The sequence below is a fragment of the Heptranchias perlo genome, chromosome 1 (genome assembly GCF_035084215.1).
Source record: "Heptranchias perlo isolate sHepPer1 chromosome 1, sHepPer1.hap1, whole genome shotgun sequence".
Taxonomy (NCBI): domain Eukaryota; kingdom Metazoa; phylum Chordata; class Chondrichthyes; order Hexanchiformes; family Hexanchidae; genus Heptranchias; species Heptranchias perlo.
This window is the reverse complement of record NC_090325.1, coordinates 85,642,177-85,660,547: the sequence shown is the minus strand read 5'-3', so window position 1 is coordinate 85,660,547 and position 18,371 is coordinate 85,642,177. Positions and strand designations below refer to the sequence as shown.

The 18,371-nt window shown below is 42.1% G+C and overlaps 1 protein-coding gene across 4 annotated transcripts in view; it reads right to left on the bottom strand.

The window, feature by feature from the left end:
- tec (tec protein tyrosine kinase) overlaps positions 1-18,371 on the bottom strand; it is a 164,351-nt gene that overhangs the window by 17,426 nt on the left and 128,554 nt on the right. For all 4 annotated transcript variants that reach the window (XM_067988091.1, XM_067988106.1, XM_067988115.1 and 1 more), the window contains 3 exons: positions 16,369-16,443; positions 15,381-15,552; positions 13,415-13,631 (listed from right to left, as the gene is read on the bottom strand). In XM_067988091.1, the coding sequence (XP_067844192.1) occupies positions 13,415-13,631; positions 15,381-15,552; positions 16,369-16,443 (464 nt within the window). The remainder of the gene's footprint in view (positions 1-13,414; positions 13,632-15,380; positions 15,553-16,368; positions 16,444-18,371) is intronic.

The following is an 18,371-nucleotide window of genomic DNA, read 5'->3' as shown; positions in this document are numbered from 1 at the left end:
TTGGTGTGTGACTTGGAGGGGAATGTGCAGGTGCTATTCCTCCCATGTGCCTGCTGCCTTTGTCCTGGTACAGGTCGCGGGTTTGGGAGGTGCTAATGAGAATCCCTACGTGGTCAGTTTTCGGTAAAATATTAAGATGCCTACGTGGCAAAGAAGCAGAATGCAAAATGGTTAGAAAGGGTTAATTAGTTAGTAACTGAGATTGATACAAGTGGCCTGGCCCTCCTGCTGGGCCATATGTTTGCTTCGTCAGCAGGCCTGCATTGTCTTATCAATGATAGGTCTTTGATGTGAGTCAAGGACTGGTCTGAATGTCTCCATGTTTATGGCAGATCAATATAGGGAACGAGCTTAGCCAAAGTTGAAAGACATTCCAGGTTGGGAGATAAGGAACAGAAGGAACAGGGAAGAACATTCCAAGTTGGAAGATGAGGAAGTTATCCCCTTTGATGTCTAACAGCAGCATGATCAGCACATGGACGATTTATGATTGGCCGGCAATAATGTAACCTCGCATGGCAACCTATGCCCGGCTTATGATTGGTGTTGACCCTCGTTAAGTATGTTCCAACCCCTATTCATCTGTATAAAAACGTGTGGATTTCTGTATGTTTTTGTTCTTGCTCTGCCAGCATAGAGGGACTCTATCAGGAGTCCAAATCAATGCTGCAGACTAAGAACCCTGCTATTAAAGATGTGTTGAACTTTAAAATGTATTCGACTTCAGTTATTACTGAACCAGACTGAGGGGAAAGAATCCGGATCGTCATTTGGTGTCAGAAGTGGGATCTTAACGGTCGTTCACCGAGAGTTCGCGGAGTAAGAGGCGGATTGTCTCAGACACGGAGGAAGGAAATGGCGCCCCGATGTAAGTAGTCTTAATTTACTATGTCGGTTTTCCTCCAATCCGTCAGTCTGACGACGAATCGTCCAATCGCTAACACTCGCGTGGTGTCCTTACAAGATTCAGGTCAGTCTGGCGAATACACAGAAATAGCAGGAAGAGGTCAGTGGTCGAATATCACTGAGGGAATAACGTGTAAGCGGTAGGTCAGTGGTTAATATCACTGAGGGTAGTCAGGGTTTAAGTTCCTGATGATTGGATATAAACAGGAACTATTGATAAAACTTAGATGCCGGAAAAAAAGGCTCAGGAATTAATTTGGAAAATAACAGAGATACCTCAGCCAAAGAACTAATTGCTTTATGGAGACAGTACTGTAAAAAAAATGGATAGAATTAAGTGACTAGACAAATGTTTAAAAGACAGAGACCCGAAAAAGAAAGGTTTTGTTGTGTAAGTGTACTGTCCCTTTAAAAAGCCTGTCTTTGATCAGTGTTTTTTTTTGTCGGTGTTGTGGGCTACGCCCCCTTCTTACTGTGTCTTGTGTGTTTTCTTCCTTTGTGTAATGTATCTGTCTTGTCGTGTGTTTAATTCTGATACTGCCGAATTAAAATTGGAGTTATTGAGGTTAAGTGACCTGTTGAATTCTGGTTCTTATAAAGTGTGGGCATGTTAAATTCCAGACATGGGATCTTCAAAAAATTGGCATTTTGAATGTTTATTTTGTGATTGGCTGTGGTTTAAAAAGAGGTTAAAAATTAACGGGATACATTAAAAAACTATCTGGTATCACTGTGATAGGAAAAGTCGGAAAGCTGGAACAGCTCGGAGCGTTGATTATAATCACATCCACTAAAAGTATGTGAAAAATAGTGTGCAAAAATATAGTGTAAAGCAATCCACAAATGTGAGAAGTAAAAAAATCAGTCAAACCTGTGTGAAGTGAAATTTTGAAGGTGGGAACTTAATCTCAAAAGGGAGAAGGCTCAAGTTACTCCTACCACAAGAGCAAGTTAATATTAACCCCTTCCATCCCAAGAAGCCAGACTGTCATGCCAAGAGCAGTTCAAACAGATAGAAATGACCCAGTCGGTTGAGAACTGTCTGAGGCTTGCCCAGAACACAGGTGAACATGAGGTAACAATTGGTATAGGTTATATTAGTAAAATTGTCCCAATCACTCGGAAATGCCAAAGGCTACAATTGACTGAGATATAAGTTTTCACGCTACAGTGAAAAATTGATTAGAAAGGAATGTAAAACAAATCATATGAAAAGGAAGCATAGGTTAGACAATTGGAAGTCCATTACTTGAGCTATGTACTGACACAGGGTACTAAACGCCTATCAGTTTTACCCTGCCACAGTATGATAAGGAAGTTTTGACAAGTTCTGGGGCTATTCAATTTTATTTGAAATTAATAGGAGAATACAAGATCTGACCAAAGAGGGGAGACCTTCCCTGACAAATTATATAACTCGCATTGAGACTGCTAAGAAAACTCAACAATTAGATCAACACCTCCTAACTCAAGTGTTAAAACAAAGAGCGACATGGAATGAAGGTGGACATCGTAAAAAGAGATAGGCAAATAGGGAGACGTAAAGATCTGTGATAAGTGATATAGCAACTGCCTTTGCCTCAGTTGTTAACACCATTGATTTGACAACATTAGATCAAAAAGGTCAGAGATTTAGGGTCTTGCATTAAAGATATATTAAAAGATAAATGAAAATACAGATAAGGAATTGTCTGAGGATCAAATGCTGACCATATATTTGCAAAGGATAGCTACAGTGCTAGAAACACATGCCCAAACCATTAATAAATTAATAAAAGAGGAATATAACGTATCTTAGTAGGCGGCTGCTAATGATATCTGCTTAATGTGGTTACATTTTGAAAACACAGAGATTAGGACTTGGAGTTAGAAATTCCAGTCTGCAGCCCTGCGTACATCTGTATGTGGGAGAGACAGTGTTTCTTTCAGACAGGCTGCGTGCTTCAGAGAGAGAGCAAGAGTGGAACGAGGCAATTTCTCTCTCCTGTTTTGTTTTCTAAATTTGTTTTGGGTATAGGGATTATTCCTTTGGATAAATAAATAATAAATGAAGATTTGACAAATTAATCACTTGGGCTCTCAAGAAGATCCGCAATGGATTTTCTGTGTTTCTTTTAAAACAGGTGACCCTGTTTTTTTTTGGGACCACGTGAGTGTTGATGGTGCAGGATTACCAAGAGTAGTTACAAAGTTACGGTGCAACCTTTGCTGGAGAAATTTGGTGCAGGAAACGATCCAGTGGTGTTAAAGATTTAAGACTTTAGCTGCAGACATCAGCGGATACCAAATGTCACAGCGTGGTGATATCAACCTGATTCTCTTCTTTTGAAAACATTTTGATTTGTTTTGTTTTAGCGTATTTGTTGTCTTCCGAGACAGAATGCTCGAGGTGGGGAGATATGGGAATTTCTCTAATGTCATTGAATTGGGCATGATAAAAAATCAATCTGGCATAAATATACAATCTAGTGGAAGTCAGGAAAGTGTAGTTGAGAATAGTAAATTGATAGCTTTCTCGTGGAGATATTTGTGTCCTTGCCTATAATGAATAATGAGAAAACTACACTCAATAGCCTGGCCACTACCCTGACATCGGGACCATGCAGGGGGAGATAAGCACTCTAGACACCCCTGATCTTTTTGATAAGATAACCTGAAAACCTAAGAATGGCTACAGTGGACATAAAAGATACAAATGTATGTTGCCATCATCTGAAACGGAGATCAGGATGAAGAACATGATTACAAAGGCCCATGGCCTGGTGAGCTATTGCAACCACTCTTTAAACAAACCAGTTGCTTTTACAGGACTGAATCCTACAGGACATATGATGTGTGCCATGGAAAATGTTCGGAAATACCATGAGGACGAAGAGACTGGCCAGCAGAAAGTTAATATCCAAGAACACTAAGCTCATTCCTATGAGATGCTGCTAGTATGCGGAGATACATGAAGAAGATACATTGAAGAATGAGTCTCAGACAGGCTCAGTTACTTAACAACAGCACAACAGGAAAATGGTTAATGTGGTCCAGGCGAGTGAGAAATCCTTTTAAACAAGGCACTGACACATGGTCCATAGAGAAACCAACTAATTAATGAAACAGTCAGGAAACACTGGTATCAATCAAAAGGACTGAAATTAAAGTAAAGAGGGACACAGTAATTTGGATTTCCAAAATTCAGGGTTAGGTTCCCATCAGTTAACAATAAAATTGGGAGAAACAATATTTAGAAGATATCCGCATGATGGATACAAAATTACAAGATTATGAGGGGCCCAGATAAAGTAGACAGGAAGTACCTGTTTCCCCTAGCAGAGGGTTCAAGAACTAGAGGACGTAGATTTAAGCTGATTGGCTGGAACAAAATTAAAGGGATGTGTTACTAGCCATGCTGTCACTGTGTGTCCACATAGTGTTGGACACAGCCTAGAAGCACAGTGTGGGTTTAATAATACCGGTACCAATCGGGATATTAACTGTACCATGGAGGCCCTAGAGGCGGATCTAAAACCCACTTAAGTGGTATATGCCGGAGAGGGCATATTGTGTTACAACTAATTTGAAAACATTTAAATATGCCAATCTAACTTGTGATATTTTAAGTCCAGAATTCTACTCCATTTCTGAAGTCCTGGTTCGGATTGGACCCAATGAACTGGTAGAGATACATCGGCATAACCTCACCACCGTACAAGTTTCTGAGAATGTCAGAAAGGACTTAAAAGAATATCAGGACACATTTGGGTATCTGACACCCCTGTTGCCTAAATACTTGAAAGCATTGCGAATGGAGATACGCCTCTCCCAGAAGGTTTATTATAACCTACAACAGGACAATAACAACATTAAGCATGACATTGACCAAATTAAAGTCACCACCTGGTGAAATGACCTCTGGAATTTGGGACTGAATATACAGATCCATCTTTGGATTAGATTAGTTTCATATGTATTAGTCGTAGTGCAGTTTGTTGTAATGTGCTTCTTGATTTTCATTGCATGTAATAAATGTAAGCAGAGGATGAAGGGTTTGGCAAAGGTAGTAAAACAGAGCCTGGGTGAGAATGTCCCCATTGTCTCTGTGGTTTCAACTAAGAACACATCTTAATGGTACTGGGAGTAGCACCCGCTGGGGTAAGGTGCATGTAAAAGGGAAGACAATTATAGTTTGATAGGATTATCAGATGCTCTGCCTCTCTTCCACCCGGACTGGTGGCCAACACGAAGGGAACCTGGTTAAGATGAGGTACAGCATCTAACGGGATATTGTAGGGAGAATTTGGATTAAGGGATATAATGGGGAGGGCACCAATTCACAGGTGTAAAATGGTCTGAAAGGTACCATTCAGTCTAGTTAGGCTGGAAACAAAATATAAAGCACCATGGGATATTTGACTATGTTAGCCTTTTCAAACTAACATGAATAGGTTTAGCTGACCAAGGACATTCGCAGCTTACTTGAGAGATGTTTAGAAGGAGTCTGTTCCTGAGAACAGATAAGAGTACAAAGGCGTATTGATGAAACATGTCTGTGTTCTATTGGGACTTCTCTAGTTCAAGGGCTAGTCATATTCATTGTTATAATTCTTATAGTTTATTGCTTACTTAAATGTTGCTGCGCTGCAGAACCTGCAGAACCAGTGAGCACCGTAATAATTGGTTATCATAAAATGATAAAAGGGGGGAATGAGAATCCCTACGTGGTCAGTTTTCGGTAAAATATTAAGATGCCTACGTGGCAAAGAAGCAGAATGCAAAATGGTTAGAAAGGGTTAATTAGTTAGTAACTGAGATTGATACAAGTGGCCTGGCCCTCCTGCTGGGCCATATGTTTGCTTCGTCAGCAGGCCTGCATTGTCTTATCAATGATAGGTCTTTGATGTGAGTCAAGGACTGGTCTGAATGTCTCCATGTTTATGGCAGATCAATATAGGGAACGAGCTTAGCCAAAGTTGAAAGACATTCCAGATTGGGAGATAAGGAACAGAAGGAACAGGGAAGAACATTCCAAGTTGGAAGATGAGGAAGTTATCCCCTTTGATGTCTAACAGCAGCATGATCAGCACATGGACGATTTATGATTGGCCGGCAATAATGTAACCTCGCATGGCAACCTATGCCCGGCTTATGATTGGTGTTGACCCTCGTTAAGTATGTTCCAACCCCTATTCATCTGTATAAAAACGTGTGGATTTCTGTATGTTTTTGTTCTTGCTCTGCCAGCATAGAGGGACTCTATCAGGAGTCCAAATCAATGCTGCAGACTAAGAACCCTGCTATTAAAGATGTGTTGAACTTTAAAATGTATTCGACTTCAGTTATTACTGAACCAGACTGAGGGGAAAGAATCCGGATCGTCACTGTCAAAGAAGCCTTGGCGAGTTGCTGCAGTGCATCCTGTGGATGGTACACACTGCAGCCACTGTGCGCCGGTGGTGGAGGGAGTGAATGATTAGGGTGGTCGATGGGGTGCCAATCAAGCAGGCTGCTTTGTTCTGGATGGTGTTGAGCTTCTTGAGTGTTGTTGGAGCTGCATTCATCCAGGCAAGTGGAGAGTATTTCATCACACTCCTGACTTGTGCCTTCTAGATGGTGGAAAGGCTTTAGGGAGTCAGGAGGTGAGTCACTCGCCGCATAATACCCAGCCTCCGACCTGCTCTTGTAGCCACAGTATTTGTGTGGCTGGTCCAGTTAAATTTCTGATCTATGGTGACCCCCAGGATGTTGACGATGAGGGATTCAGCGATGGTAATGCCGTTGAATGTCAAGGGGAGGTGGTTAGACTCTCTCTTGTTGGAGATGGTCATTGCCTGGCACTTGTCTGGCACGAATGTTACTTGCCAATTATCAGCCCAAGCCTGGATGTTGTCCAGGTCTTGCTGCATGCGGGCACGGACTGCTTCATTATCTGAGGGGTTGTGAATGGAACTGAACACTGTGCAATCATCAGCAAACATCCCCATTTCTGACCTTATGATGGAGGGAAGGTCATTGATGAAGCAGCTGAAGCCGATTGGTCATAGGACACTGCCCTGAGGAACTCCTACAGCAATGTCCTGGGGCTGAGATGATTGGCCTCAAACGACCACTACCATTTTCCTTTGTGCTAGTTATGATTCCAACCACTGGAGAGTTTTCCCCGATTCCCACTGACTTCAATTTTACTAGGGCTCCTTGATGCCACACTCTGTCAAATGCTGCCTTGATGTCAAGAGCAGTCACTCTCACCTCACCTCTGGAATTCAGCTCTTTTGTCCATGTTTGGACCAAGGCTGTAATGAGGTCTGGAGCCAAACGGTCCTGGCGGAACCCAAACTGAGCATCAGTGAGCAACGTACTGATGCGTAAGTGCCGCTTGATAGCACTGTCGAAGACACCTTCCATCACTTTGCTGATGATTGAGAGTAGACTGTTGGGGCGGTAATTGGCCAGATTAGATTTGTCCTGCTTTTTGTGGACAGGACATACCTGGGCAATTTTCCACATTGTCGGGTAGATACCAGTGTTGTAGCTGTACTGGAACAGCTTGGTTAGAGGCGCGGCTAGTTCTGGAGCACAAGTCTTCAGCACTACAGCCTGGATGTTGTCGGGGCCCATAGCCTTTGCCGAATCCAGTGCACTCAGCCATTTCTTGATATCACGTGGAGTGAATCAAATTGGCTGAAGATTGGCTTCTGTGATGGTGGGGATATTGGGAGGAGGCCAAGATGGATCATCCATTTGGCACTTCTGGCTGAAGATGGTTGCAGATGCTTCGGCCTTGCCTTTTGCACTCACGTGCTGGACTCTGCCATCATTGAGGATGGGGATGTTCAGGGAGCCTCTTCCTGCCGTTAGTTGCTTAATTGTCCACCACCATTCATGACTGGATGTAGCAGGACTGCAGAGCTTTGGTCTGATCCATTGGTTGTGGAATTTCTTAGTTCTGTCTATAGTATGTTGCTTCCGCTGTTTAGCATGCATGTAGTCCTGTATTGTAGCTTCATCAGGTTGACACCTCATTTTTAGGTACGCTTGGTGCTGCTCCTGGCATGCTCTTCTACTCTCCTCATTGAACCAGGGTTGATCACTGGCTTGTTGGGAATGGTACAGTGAGGAATATGCCTTGCCATGAGTTTACAGATTGTGCTGGAATACAATTCTGTTGTTGCTGATGGCCCACAGCACCTCATGGATGCCCAGTTTTGCGCTGCTAGATCTGTTCTGAATCTATCCAATTTAGCACGGGATAGTGCCACACAACACGTTGAATGGTGTCTCCACGAGGACTGTGCGGTGGTCACTCCTACCAATACTGTCATGGGCAGATGCATCTGCGACAGGTAGACTGGTGAGGACGAGATAAAGTAGGTTTTTCCCTCGTGTTGGTTCGCTCACCAACTGCCGCAGGCCCAGACTGGCAGCTATGTTCTTCAGGACTTGGCCAGCTCGGTCAGTAGTGGTGCTACCGAGCCACTCTTGGCGATGGACATTGAAGTCCTCCACCCAGAGTACATTCTGTGCTCTTGCTACCTTCAGTGCTTCCTCCAAGTGGTGCTCAACATGGAGGAGGACTGATTCATCAGCTGAGGGAGGATGGTAGGTGGTAATCAGCAGAAGGTTTCCTTGCCCATGTTTGACCTAATGCCATGAGATTTCATGGGGTCTGGAGTCAATGTTGAGGAATCCCAGGGCCAATCCCTCCTGACTGTATCGCCACCTCTGGTTGTTCTGTCTTGCCGGTGAGACAGGACATACCCAGGGATGGTGATCGAAGAATCTGGGACGTTGGCTGAAAGGTATGATTCTGTGAATATGGCTAGGTCAGGCTGTTGCTTGACTAGTCTGTGGGACAGCTCTCCCAATTTTGGCACAAGTCCCCAAATGTTAGTGAGGAGGACTTTGCAGGGTCGACTGAGCTTGGTTTGCCTCTGTCGTGTCCGGTGCCTTGTGGTCCGATGCTGGGTGATCCGTCTGGTTTTATTCTTATTGTGACTTTCTGTAGTGAGATTGTACAGCTGAGTGGCTTGCTAGGCCATTTCAGAGGGCAATTAAGAATCAACCACATCGCTGTGGGTTTGGAGTCACATATAGGCCAGACTGCGTAAGGACGGCAGGTTTCCTTCCCTAAAAGGACATTAGTGAACCAGATGGGTTTTTAACAACAATCCGGTAATTTCATGGCCACCATTATTGATACTAGCTTTTTTTTATTCCAGATTTTGTTTAATTAATTGAATTTAAATTCCCCAGCTGCCGTGGCAGGATTTGAACTCATGACTCCAGATTATTAGTCCAGGCCTCTGGATTACTAGTCCAATAACATAACCACTAGGCTACCGTACCCATATTATTTAATGTGGGTAGGGTCTCTTTTTTTTTTCCATAATTTGCTTTTTCCCAGTCAAGTACCATTATCTTTGACTTTTTCTTTTTTTAATCCTTACACTAAATCTAGTTATATTGTGGTCACTGTTCCCAAATGTTTCTCTACTCTCAGGTCACCTACCTGCACCACTTCATTACCCAGAACTAGGTCAAGTAGTGATTCATTTTTTGTTGGAGTAGCAACATATTGACCGAGAAAACAGTCCTGAGCACATTTTACCTCAGTTTCCTTTCTACGATTCAGTATACTCACACTTCGCTAGTCCTCATTTTAATCCAAAGAGATGCTGTCTGCATCATTTCTCTACTGAAAGCCTAACATTCAAGACAATGATATTGTCTCTAATTAATACCGCGACTCCCTTTCTTCCTTTCCTATCCCTCCTGAAAATTTTATCCCAGGTACATTTAATTGCCAACCCTGACCCAACTGTAGCCACATTTCAGTTATTTCTATATAATGATTTTTTCTATTTTAAATCAACAAATGTGGTTCTCCAATTTTATTTCTTATACTCTAAGTATCAATATGCACACATTGGAGTTCCTTAGTTTTGTAACTCTTGCTTTATCTTTTCCCTTTCCATATGCTGATTTCCTTTTTTCTTTTACTAATTTCTGTTAAATCTCTTTCAATCTTTCTACTTCCTTACTACCTATACACCCAATGCTTACTTTCCCTTCCAAGCAGTCTACTTTACTCTCTTTATTTACCTTTCCCCCTACCCTATTAGTTTAAACCCTTCCCAATAGTTCTAGTTAACCGCTATAGTCATGGGATAAAGAAAGTCATTGTTTCCATACTTGTTTGGTGCATTCTCACTTCTTGGGGTTGATATTGCACTAAGCAGTATAAATAACAAACATGTTGACCATTGCAACTGATATTACTAGAATTGCACAATGCTACTTTATCTCCAATGTATTCATGTAGGAGAATACACAGTTAAAAACCCCAAAGTATAGAAAAAAAATGCAAGAAAAAGTGCACTTCTCATACCCAGTAAAATAAATCAGCCATAGCTAACCTACTAAAATCTGCCATTTTATTAAGCTAAGAAGTGATTTAGCAAAAGTGGACTGGAAATAGCTACTTGAAGGTAAATCAGTGTCAGAGCAGTGGGTGGCATTCAAGGAGTTCAGAGTAAACATGTTCACACAAAGGAAAAGAGTGGGATTCCAAAATCTAGAGCCCCCTGGATGACAAAGAGCATAAAGGGTAGGATAAGGCAAAAAAGGGAAGTTTATGTCAGACACCGAGAGCTCAATAATGCAGAAAGCCTAGAGGAGTATAGAAAGTGCAGGGGTGAAATTAGAAAGGAAATTAGGAAAGCAAAGACAGGGCACGAAAAAATACTGGCAAGTAAAATTAAGGAAAACCCAAAAATGTTTTATAAATACATAAAGACCAAGAGGATAACTAAGAAAAGAGTAGAGCCTATTAGCGTCCAAAAAGGTAACCTATGTGTGGAGGCGGATTCAGCAATGACCTTCCCTCCATCATAAAGTCAGAAATGGGGATGTTCGCTGATGATTGCACAGTGTTCAGTTCCATTCGCAACCCTTCAGATAATGAAGCAGTCCGTGCCCGCATGCAGCAAGACCTGGACATCATCCAGGCTTGGGCTGATAAGTGGCAAATAACATTTGCGCCAGACAAGTGCCAGGCAATGGCCCTCTCCAACAAGAGTGAGTCTAACCACCTCCCCTTGACTTTCAACGGTATTAACATTGCCAAGTCCCCCATCATCAACATCCTGAGGGTCACCATTGACCAGTAACTTAACTGGACCAGCCACATAAATACTGTGGCGAGTGACTCACCTCCTGACTCCCCAAAGCTTTTCCACCATCTACAAGGCACAAGTCAGGAGTGTGATGGAATACTCTCCACTTGCCTGGATGAGTGCAGCTCCAACAACACTCAAGAAGCTCGACGCCATGAAGGAAAAAGCAGCCCGCTTGATTGGCACCCCATCCACCACCCTAAACATTCATTCCCTTCACCACCGGTGCACCATGGCTGCAGTGTGTACTATCTACAGGATGAGCTGCAGCAACTCGCCAAGGCTTCTTCGACAGCACCTCCAAACCCACAACCCCTATCACCTAGAAGGACAAGGGCAGCATGCACATGGGAACACCACCACCTGCATGTTCCCCTCAAGTCACACACCATTACAACTTGGAAATATATCGCCATTCCTTCGTCGTCGCTGGGTCAAAATCCTGGAACTCCCTACCTGACAGCAGTGTGGGAGAACCTTCACCACACGGACTGCAGCGGTTCAAGAAGGTGGCTCACCACCATCTTCTCAAGGGCAATTAGGGATGGGCAATAAATGCTGGCCTTGCCAGTGACGCCCACATCCCATGAACAAATAAAAAAATAAGCATCTTTGAAAGTAGATAATTTACCAGGCCCGGATGAAATGTATCCTGGGCTGTTAAAAGAAGCAAGGGAAGAAATAGCGGAGTCTCTGACTATCATTTTCCAATCCCCCCTGGCTACAGGCGTAGTGCCGGAGAATTGGAGGACTGCTAATGTAGCGTTGTTTATAAAGGGAGAAAAGGATAGACCTAGTAATTACAGGCCAGTCAGTATAACCTCGGTGGTGGGCAAATTATTGGAATCAATTCAGAGAGACAGTATAAATCATCATTTAGAAAGGCATGGATTAATCAAGAACACAATCAACATGGATTTGTTAAGGGAAGTTCGTGTCTGACTAACTTGATTGAATTTTTTGAGCAGGTAACAAGGAGGGTCGATGACGGTAATGCGTTTGATGTTGTCTACGTGGATTTTAGCAAGGCTTTTGACAAGGTCCCACATGGCAAGCTGGTCAAAAAGTAAAAGCCCATGGGATCCAAGGTAAAGTGGCTAGTTGGATCCAAAATTGGCTCAATGGCAGGAAGCAAAGGTTAATGGTCGACGGATGTTTTTGCGACTGGCAGGCTGTTTCCAGTGGGGTTCTGCAAGGCTCAGTACTAGGTCCCTTGCTTTTTGTGGTATAGACATAAATGTAGGAAGCATGCAAAAGATCATACAAAAATTGGCTGTGTGGTGGATAGTGAGGAGGAAAGCTGTAGACTGCAGTAAGATATCAATAGACTGGTCAGGTGGGCAGAAAAGTGGCAAATGGAATTCAATCCAGAGAAGTGCGAGGTAATGCATTTGGGGAGGGCAAACAAGGCAAGGGAATACCTGATAAATTGGAGGATACTGAGTGGTCCAGAGGAAGAGAGAGTGACCTTGGAGTGCATGTCCACAGATCCCTGAAGTTTGCAGGACAGGTAGATAAGGTGGTTAAGAAGGCATATGGAATGCTTTCCTTTATTAACCGAGTAATAGAACATAAGAGCTGGGAGGTTATGCTAGAACTGTATAAAATACTAGTTAGGCCACAGCTTGAGTACTGCGCACAGTTCTGGTCACCACATTACAGGAAAGATGTGATTGCATTAGAGAGGGTACAGAGGAGATTGGCGAGGATGTTGCCAGGACTGAATAATTTTAGCTATGAGGAAAGACTGGATAGGCTGGGGTCGTTGTCTTTGGAACAGAGGAGGCTGAGCAGTGATTTAATTGAGGTGTATAAAATTATGAGGGGCCTAGATAGCATGGACAGGAAGGACCTATTTCCCTCAGCAAAGAAGTCAATAACCAGGGGGCATAGATTTGAAGTAATTGGTAGAAGGATTAGAGGGGAGCTGAGGAAACAAATTTTCACCCAGAGGGTGTTGGGGTCTGGAACTCACTACCTGAAAGGGTGGTAGAGGTAGAAACCCTCATTACATTTAAAAAGTACTTGGATATGCACTTGAAGTGCCATAACCTACAAGGCTACAGACCAAGTGCTGGAAAGTGAGATTAGGCTGGGTAGCTCTTTTTCAACCGGCATGGAAACGATAGGCCGAATGGTCTCCTTCTATGCTGTAAATTTTCTATGTTTCTATCACTGACGTCAATATATAATCAAACATTACAAACACTTTTTTTTTAAAGTGCTGTTTACTTATGTTGTATAAATTTTTTCCCCCTCTTACCTGCCACTGCATCAGATTCTGGAGGTGCACTTCACTTTCTGGTATACATTTGCATTATTTTATGTAAAGTAACCAAAAGAATTACCAGATCTCTGTGGATGAACCCATTTGATTCCAAGTATGACATGCCATCGCACACGTCCTGGCACATGCTCAGTAACATCTCGTTGTTTAACTGCCCTCTTCTTTGTCGGAGGTAGTTCAGCAGACAACCAAGTTCCATAAATTCGGTCACTATGTATATTGGTTTCTGCTGTGTGCAAACTCCATACAATTGCACTAATTTAGGATGAGATAACTTCCTACAGGCAAATCAATCATGTCAGTGCATATTTGACTCTTCAAAAAGTGCATTATATTTTTATATTATGTTTGTGGAACATTAAAACTTGTTTAACATAGACCATTAGAAAGTTCAATATCAAAGAGTAGTTATGTAAGGTATATATCATACTATCTGCAATTTGATTTGCATTGGTTATTTACTTCTTTTCCCCTTCTTTTTCTGCCAATTTACTTCCCTCTTTTCCTGAAGATCTTTAGGGTACAGTTCAAAGGATACCCTTGAATACCTCATCCAACTTACCACTGTTCATATATGAGCCTTGACAGTGACTGTTGGAAGGCTATTTAGTCACAAGGATATCACCACCAAGCCCTATGCTATCCCCACCTGGTGTCGACACACATGTACTTCCAATAAGGGTCATTGAATAGCCACCAGGAACAGGAACTAAATCGGGGGCCTAACACTTATTTCAGGCTGCTTTCCTATATTGGAATGAGACTGACCACAGCATGCACTTACCACTCGCCCCCCTCTTGATCTCCTCCTTCCCCGCCACCCCCCCACCGAACTCTCCGTAGGTCCGGTGCCGGAGTCCCAGCTGGCCAATCTTCATTTTCTTTGTGACCGGCGCACTGCTGTTTGGGGCACAACTGGCTTTCCCAGCACCTGTCAGGACCCAGTCGAGCAAGAAAACCAATTTTGCATGGTCCTCTTGCTCATCAGTTTGCGGCGGTTCGTGATTGCCGCTGGGAATTCGGGCACAAACTAACATCTGAATTTTATCTACAGTAAAATTGCCTTTATCCGGATCAGAATAACGAAATATTAGCACACTAAGGAAAATGACTATGTAAAAGCCTGTCTATCCAATGTTTGAATTGCATTTGTTCACAATTTGAATTCCAGACATGTGGATTAGTACCCCAATTGTACTTTAAAATATTTGAAATCATTTTAGCTAATTTGTTTCCAATGTCTTCTCATTGGTGAATATATGCTTTAAAGATACAAGAAGCAGTAAGAAACATGGAAGGCTTTAGTAGTTGTTGAGGCGTCAGCGTACAGCAATTCAGCTTTCTTAGGTAAATCTTAAGTGACTCAATTCAGGTGGCTAGCTGTGTGGTGATGGAACATTAACACTTTTATTTTAATAAGTTTGTAATATGGGGCAGCATTAACATTAGTAGAGCTAGGATTTTGGCATTGTAAAGCGTTATCCTTGAGCATTCCTTCAATTGAAAATTTTTGCTGCAATCTTTATGTGTGTGTGCCATTATAAAATTTAATGAAGTGCATTCTGTAACTTTTTCTCAACTTGCCAATTTTATCCCCTCCTTTCTAAAAGTGTGGATCTTTCTGGAGGAGTTCCATGGCACCTTACACCCTCTGGTATCTTGCCCAAATGATATTAATTCATGTACAAACTTAAATAGTAGTTGTTAGCAGGCTATTGGACTGTGGGAAGCATCACTGCTGAGCCCAATTCTAGCCTCATCAGACATCCAGACAAGGAGGCACTGCAGGAGTCACCTGATCGTTATCAGGAACAACAATCCTGGCTGATTTTCACTTGCAATTATTGTACACTGGCTGAGATCAGAAAACTTAGCATAGACTAGGAATCCAACATGGGAGTGCACAAGACCTTATGGTTCAACAACTTATTGGATAAACTCGCCGCACCATAAGGGGAGCAATTCTATGATAATTACAGAAATGTTAAAAAGTATCAGAAAGCTAAAATTAATACATTGTTACTCACATCATGATTTTAGCTTCTTCTATGAAATCCTCTTCATACATTGCACCTTCACGAATTGCTTTAATTGCTACTTTGTGTTGAGCCCGCCACTTTCCTAAACGTACCACTCCAAACTGTCCACTTCCCAGCTCTTTCATAAATGTCAGCTCAGAAGGGTTTATTTCCCATTTTTCTGTGTAAGCAATGATCAAACATATTCAACTATGTCAATGAACAGTAATTTTGGATGTTATGACAGAGAAATTAACCTGCTTAAAATTATGTGCACCAGTATAACTTTAATTTTATCAATGTTATTGCCTTAGGTATAAAGTACTGACAAGTATATCAAAAGCTTTGTTATAACAATGCATTAAATGTAAAGAGGATGTAAATAACAGGAATCTGCATTTAAAGAAATAAAACCATGTTATCAGCTGATTTCCAGTCACACAAAAAATAAAAGATCAGTCAGTACTTGAGCAATGTTCTGTAAAGTAAAAGCAATTGAAGTATTTTAAATCATGGTCTCAATGTATATCTGCATTTCCATGTAATCTGTAACATAGCCTGAAAAAGTGTGTAAATTTTACAACTCAAATTAATTAAATGTTTATTTTCCTAGTTCAGATCAGTAAACATAACAGTAACAGAGAGCACATATTTCAATGTAATTTTTCTTATTAGAAGATCAAAAATTCTGGCTCTTCAGCCAAAGGTTACAAAAATTGAAACCAAACAAAAGTTTATTTAGGAAGCAAATCAGGTAGCAACATCCAACATAATTAATAACACCTGGCTATGGCTCGAGAAAATAGATTGGGTTCTGTTGGCATTCTTATTGTTTGAATTGGGTCAAATGATCTGCAAATACTTAACTAAAAGATTCAATTGACAAAAAAACATAATACAGTGTTAATTATATGTTAGCCACTGAAAACACTTCATACATTTTTTTTACAAAAGTCCAGCAGCATCTGGGCTACTGCAAAATAGGCAGTTACATTACCATAGCTAAAGCCAGCAGTTGTAGGTGCAGATCGTCCTTTACGGCCCACTGGATATCGCAATCGTGTGACAAGACCTAAGACAATACCTCATGATGTTAAACAAAGCATTATTCAACATATGTGCATTTACATTTATCCGACAACCAGCATTGGCACCCCTATTACAAATGCAAGGCACCTAATACCTTTCTCAGGCACACTTTGAGATCGCCAGCTTCTAATTTGGTAGCTGGCGCACTTCCAGGAGAGATCAGGAGAACATAGCCCAAAATTCGGCCTCCAATGTTGATTTTTCACCCAAAAAACAGGTATGACTATGTTCAATTTCTCCCCCTCTATGCCTTTAACGTTCTTTCTATAATGGGGCATCCAAAACTGCTCACAATACCTTTAACTGTGTCTTGTATAAGTTTAATAGAAGCAGAAAATTTACAGCATAGAAGGAGGCCATTCAGCCCATCGTGTCAGCACCAGCCGAAAATGAGCCACCCAACCTAATCCCACTTTCCAGCTCTTAGTCCGTAGCCTTGTAGGTTGTGGCACTTCAAGTGCATTTCCAAGTACTTTTTAAATGTGATGAGGGTTTCTGCCTCTACCACCCTTTCAGGTAGTGAGTTCCAGACCCTCACCATCCTCTGGGTGAAAACATTTTTCTTTGACTCCCCTCTAATCCTTCTACCAATCACTTTAAATCTATGCCCCCTGTTTATTGATCTCTCTGCTAAGGGAAATAGGTCCTTTCTATCCATTCTATCTAGGCCCCTCATAATTTTATACACCTCAATTAAAGCACCCCTCAGCCTCCTCTGTTCCAAAGAAAACAACCCCAGCCGATCCAATCTTTCCTCATAGCTAAAATTCTCCAGTCCTGGCAACATCCTCGTAAATTTCCTCTTTACCCTCTCTAGTGCAATCACATCTTTCCTGTAATGTGGTGACCAGAACTGTACTCAGTACTCAAGCTGTGGCCTAACTAGTGTTTTATACAGTTCAAGCATAATCTCCCTGCTCTTATATTCTATGCATCAGCTAATAAAGGAAAGTATCGCTTATGCCTTCTTAACCACCTTATCTACCTGTCCTGCTACCTTCAGGGATCTGTGGACATGCACTCCAAAGTCCCTCTCTTCCGCGACACCTCTCAGTATCCTCCCATATATTGTGAATTCTCTTGCCTTGTTTGCCCTCCCCAAATGCATTACCTTGCACTTCTCCAAATTGAATTCCATTTGCCACTTTTCTGCCAAACTGACCAATCCATTGGTATCTTCCTGCAGTCGACAGCTTTCTTCCTCACTATTAACCACACGGCCAATTTTTGTATCATCTGCAAACTTCTTAATCATGCCTCCTACATATAAGTCCAAATCATTGATATATCACACAAAAAGCAAGGGACCTAGTACTGAGCCCTGCAGGACCCCACTGAAATCAGCCTTCCAGTCACAAAAAAAAAACCCATCGACCATTACCCTTTGCTTCCTGCCACTGAGTCTATTTTAGACCCAAATTGCTATTTTCTATTGGATCCCATGGGTTTGTACTTTTTTGACCAGTCTGCCGTGTGGAACCTTGTCAAAAGCCTTGCTAAAATGCAAGGCTTGCAAAATCTTAGCCTTGCAAAACACACTAGCCTCACTGACCCTCCCTGTTACCTGCTCAAAAAATTCAATCAAGTTAGTTAACAAATCCATGCTGACTGTCCTTGATTAATCCATGCCTTTCGAAGTGACTGTTTATCCTGTCCCTCAGAATTGATTCCAATAATTTGCCCACCACCGAGGTGAGACTAACTAGTCTGTAATTACTCGGTCTATCCCTCTCTCCCTTTTTAAACAACGGTACAACGTTAGCAGTCCTCCAATCCTCCAGCACCATGCCTGTATCCAGGGAGGATTGGAAAATGACGGTCAGAGCCTCCGCTATTTCCCCCCTTGCTTCTTTTAACAATCTGGGATACATTTCATCCAGGCCTGGTGATTTACCTACTTTCAAAGAGGCT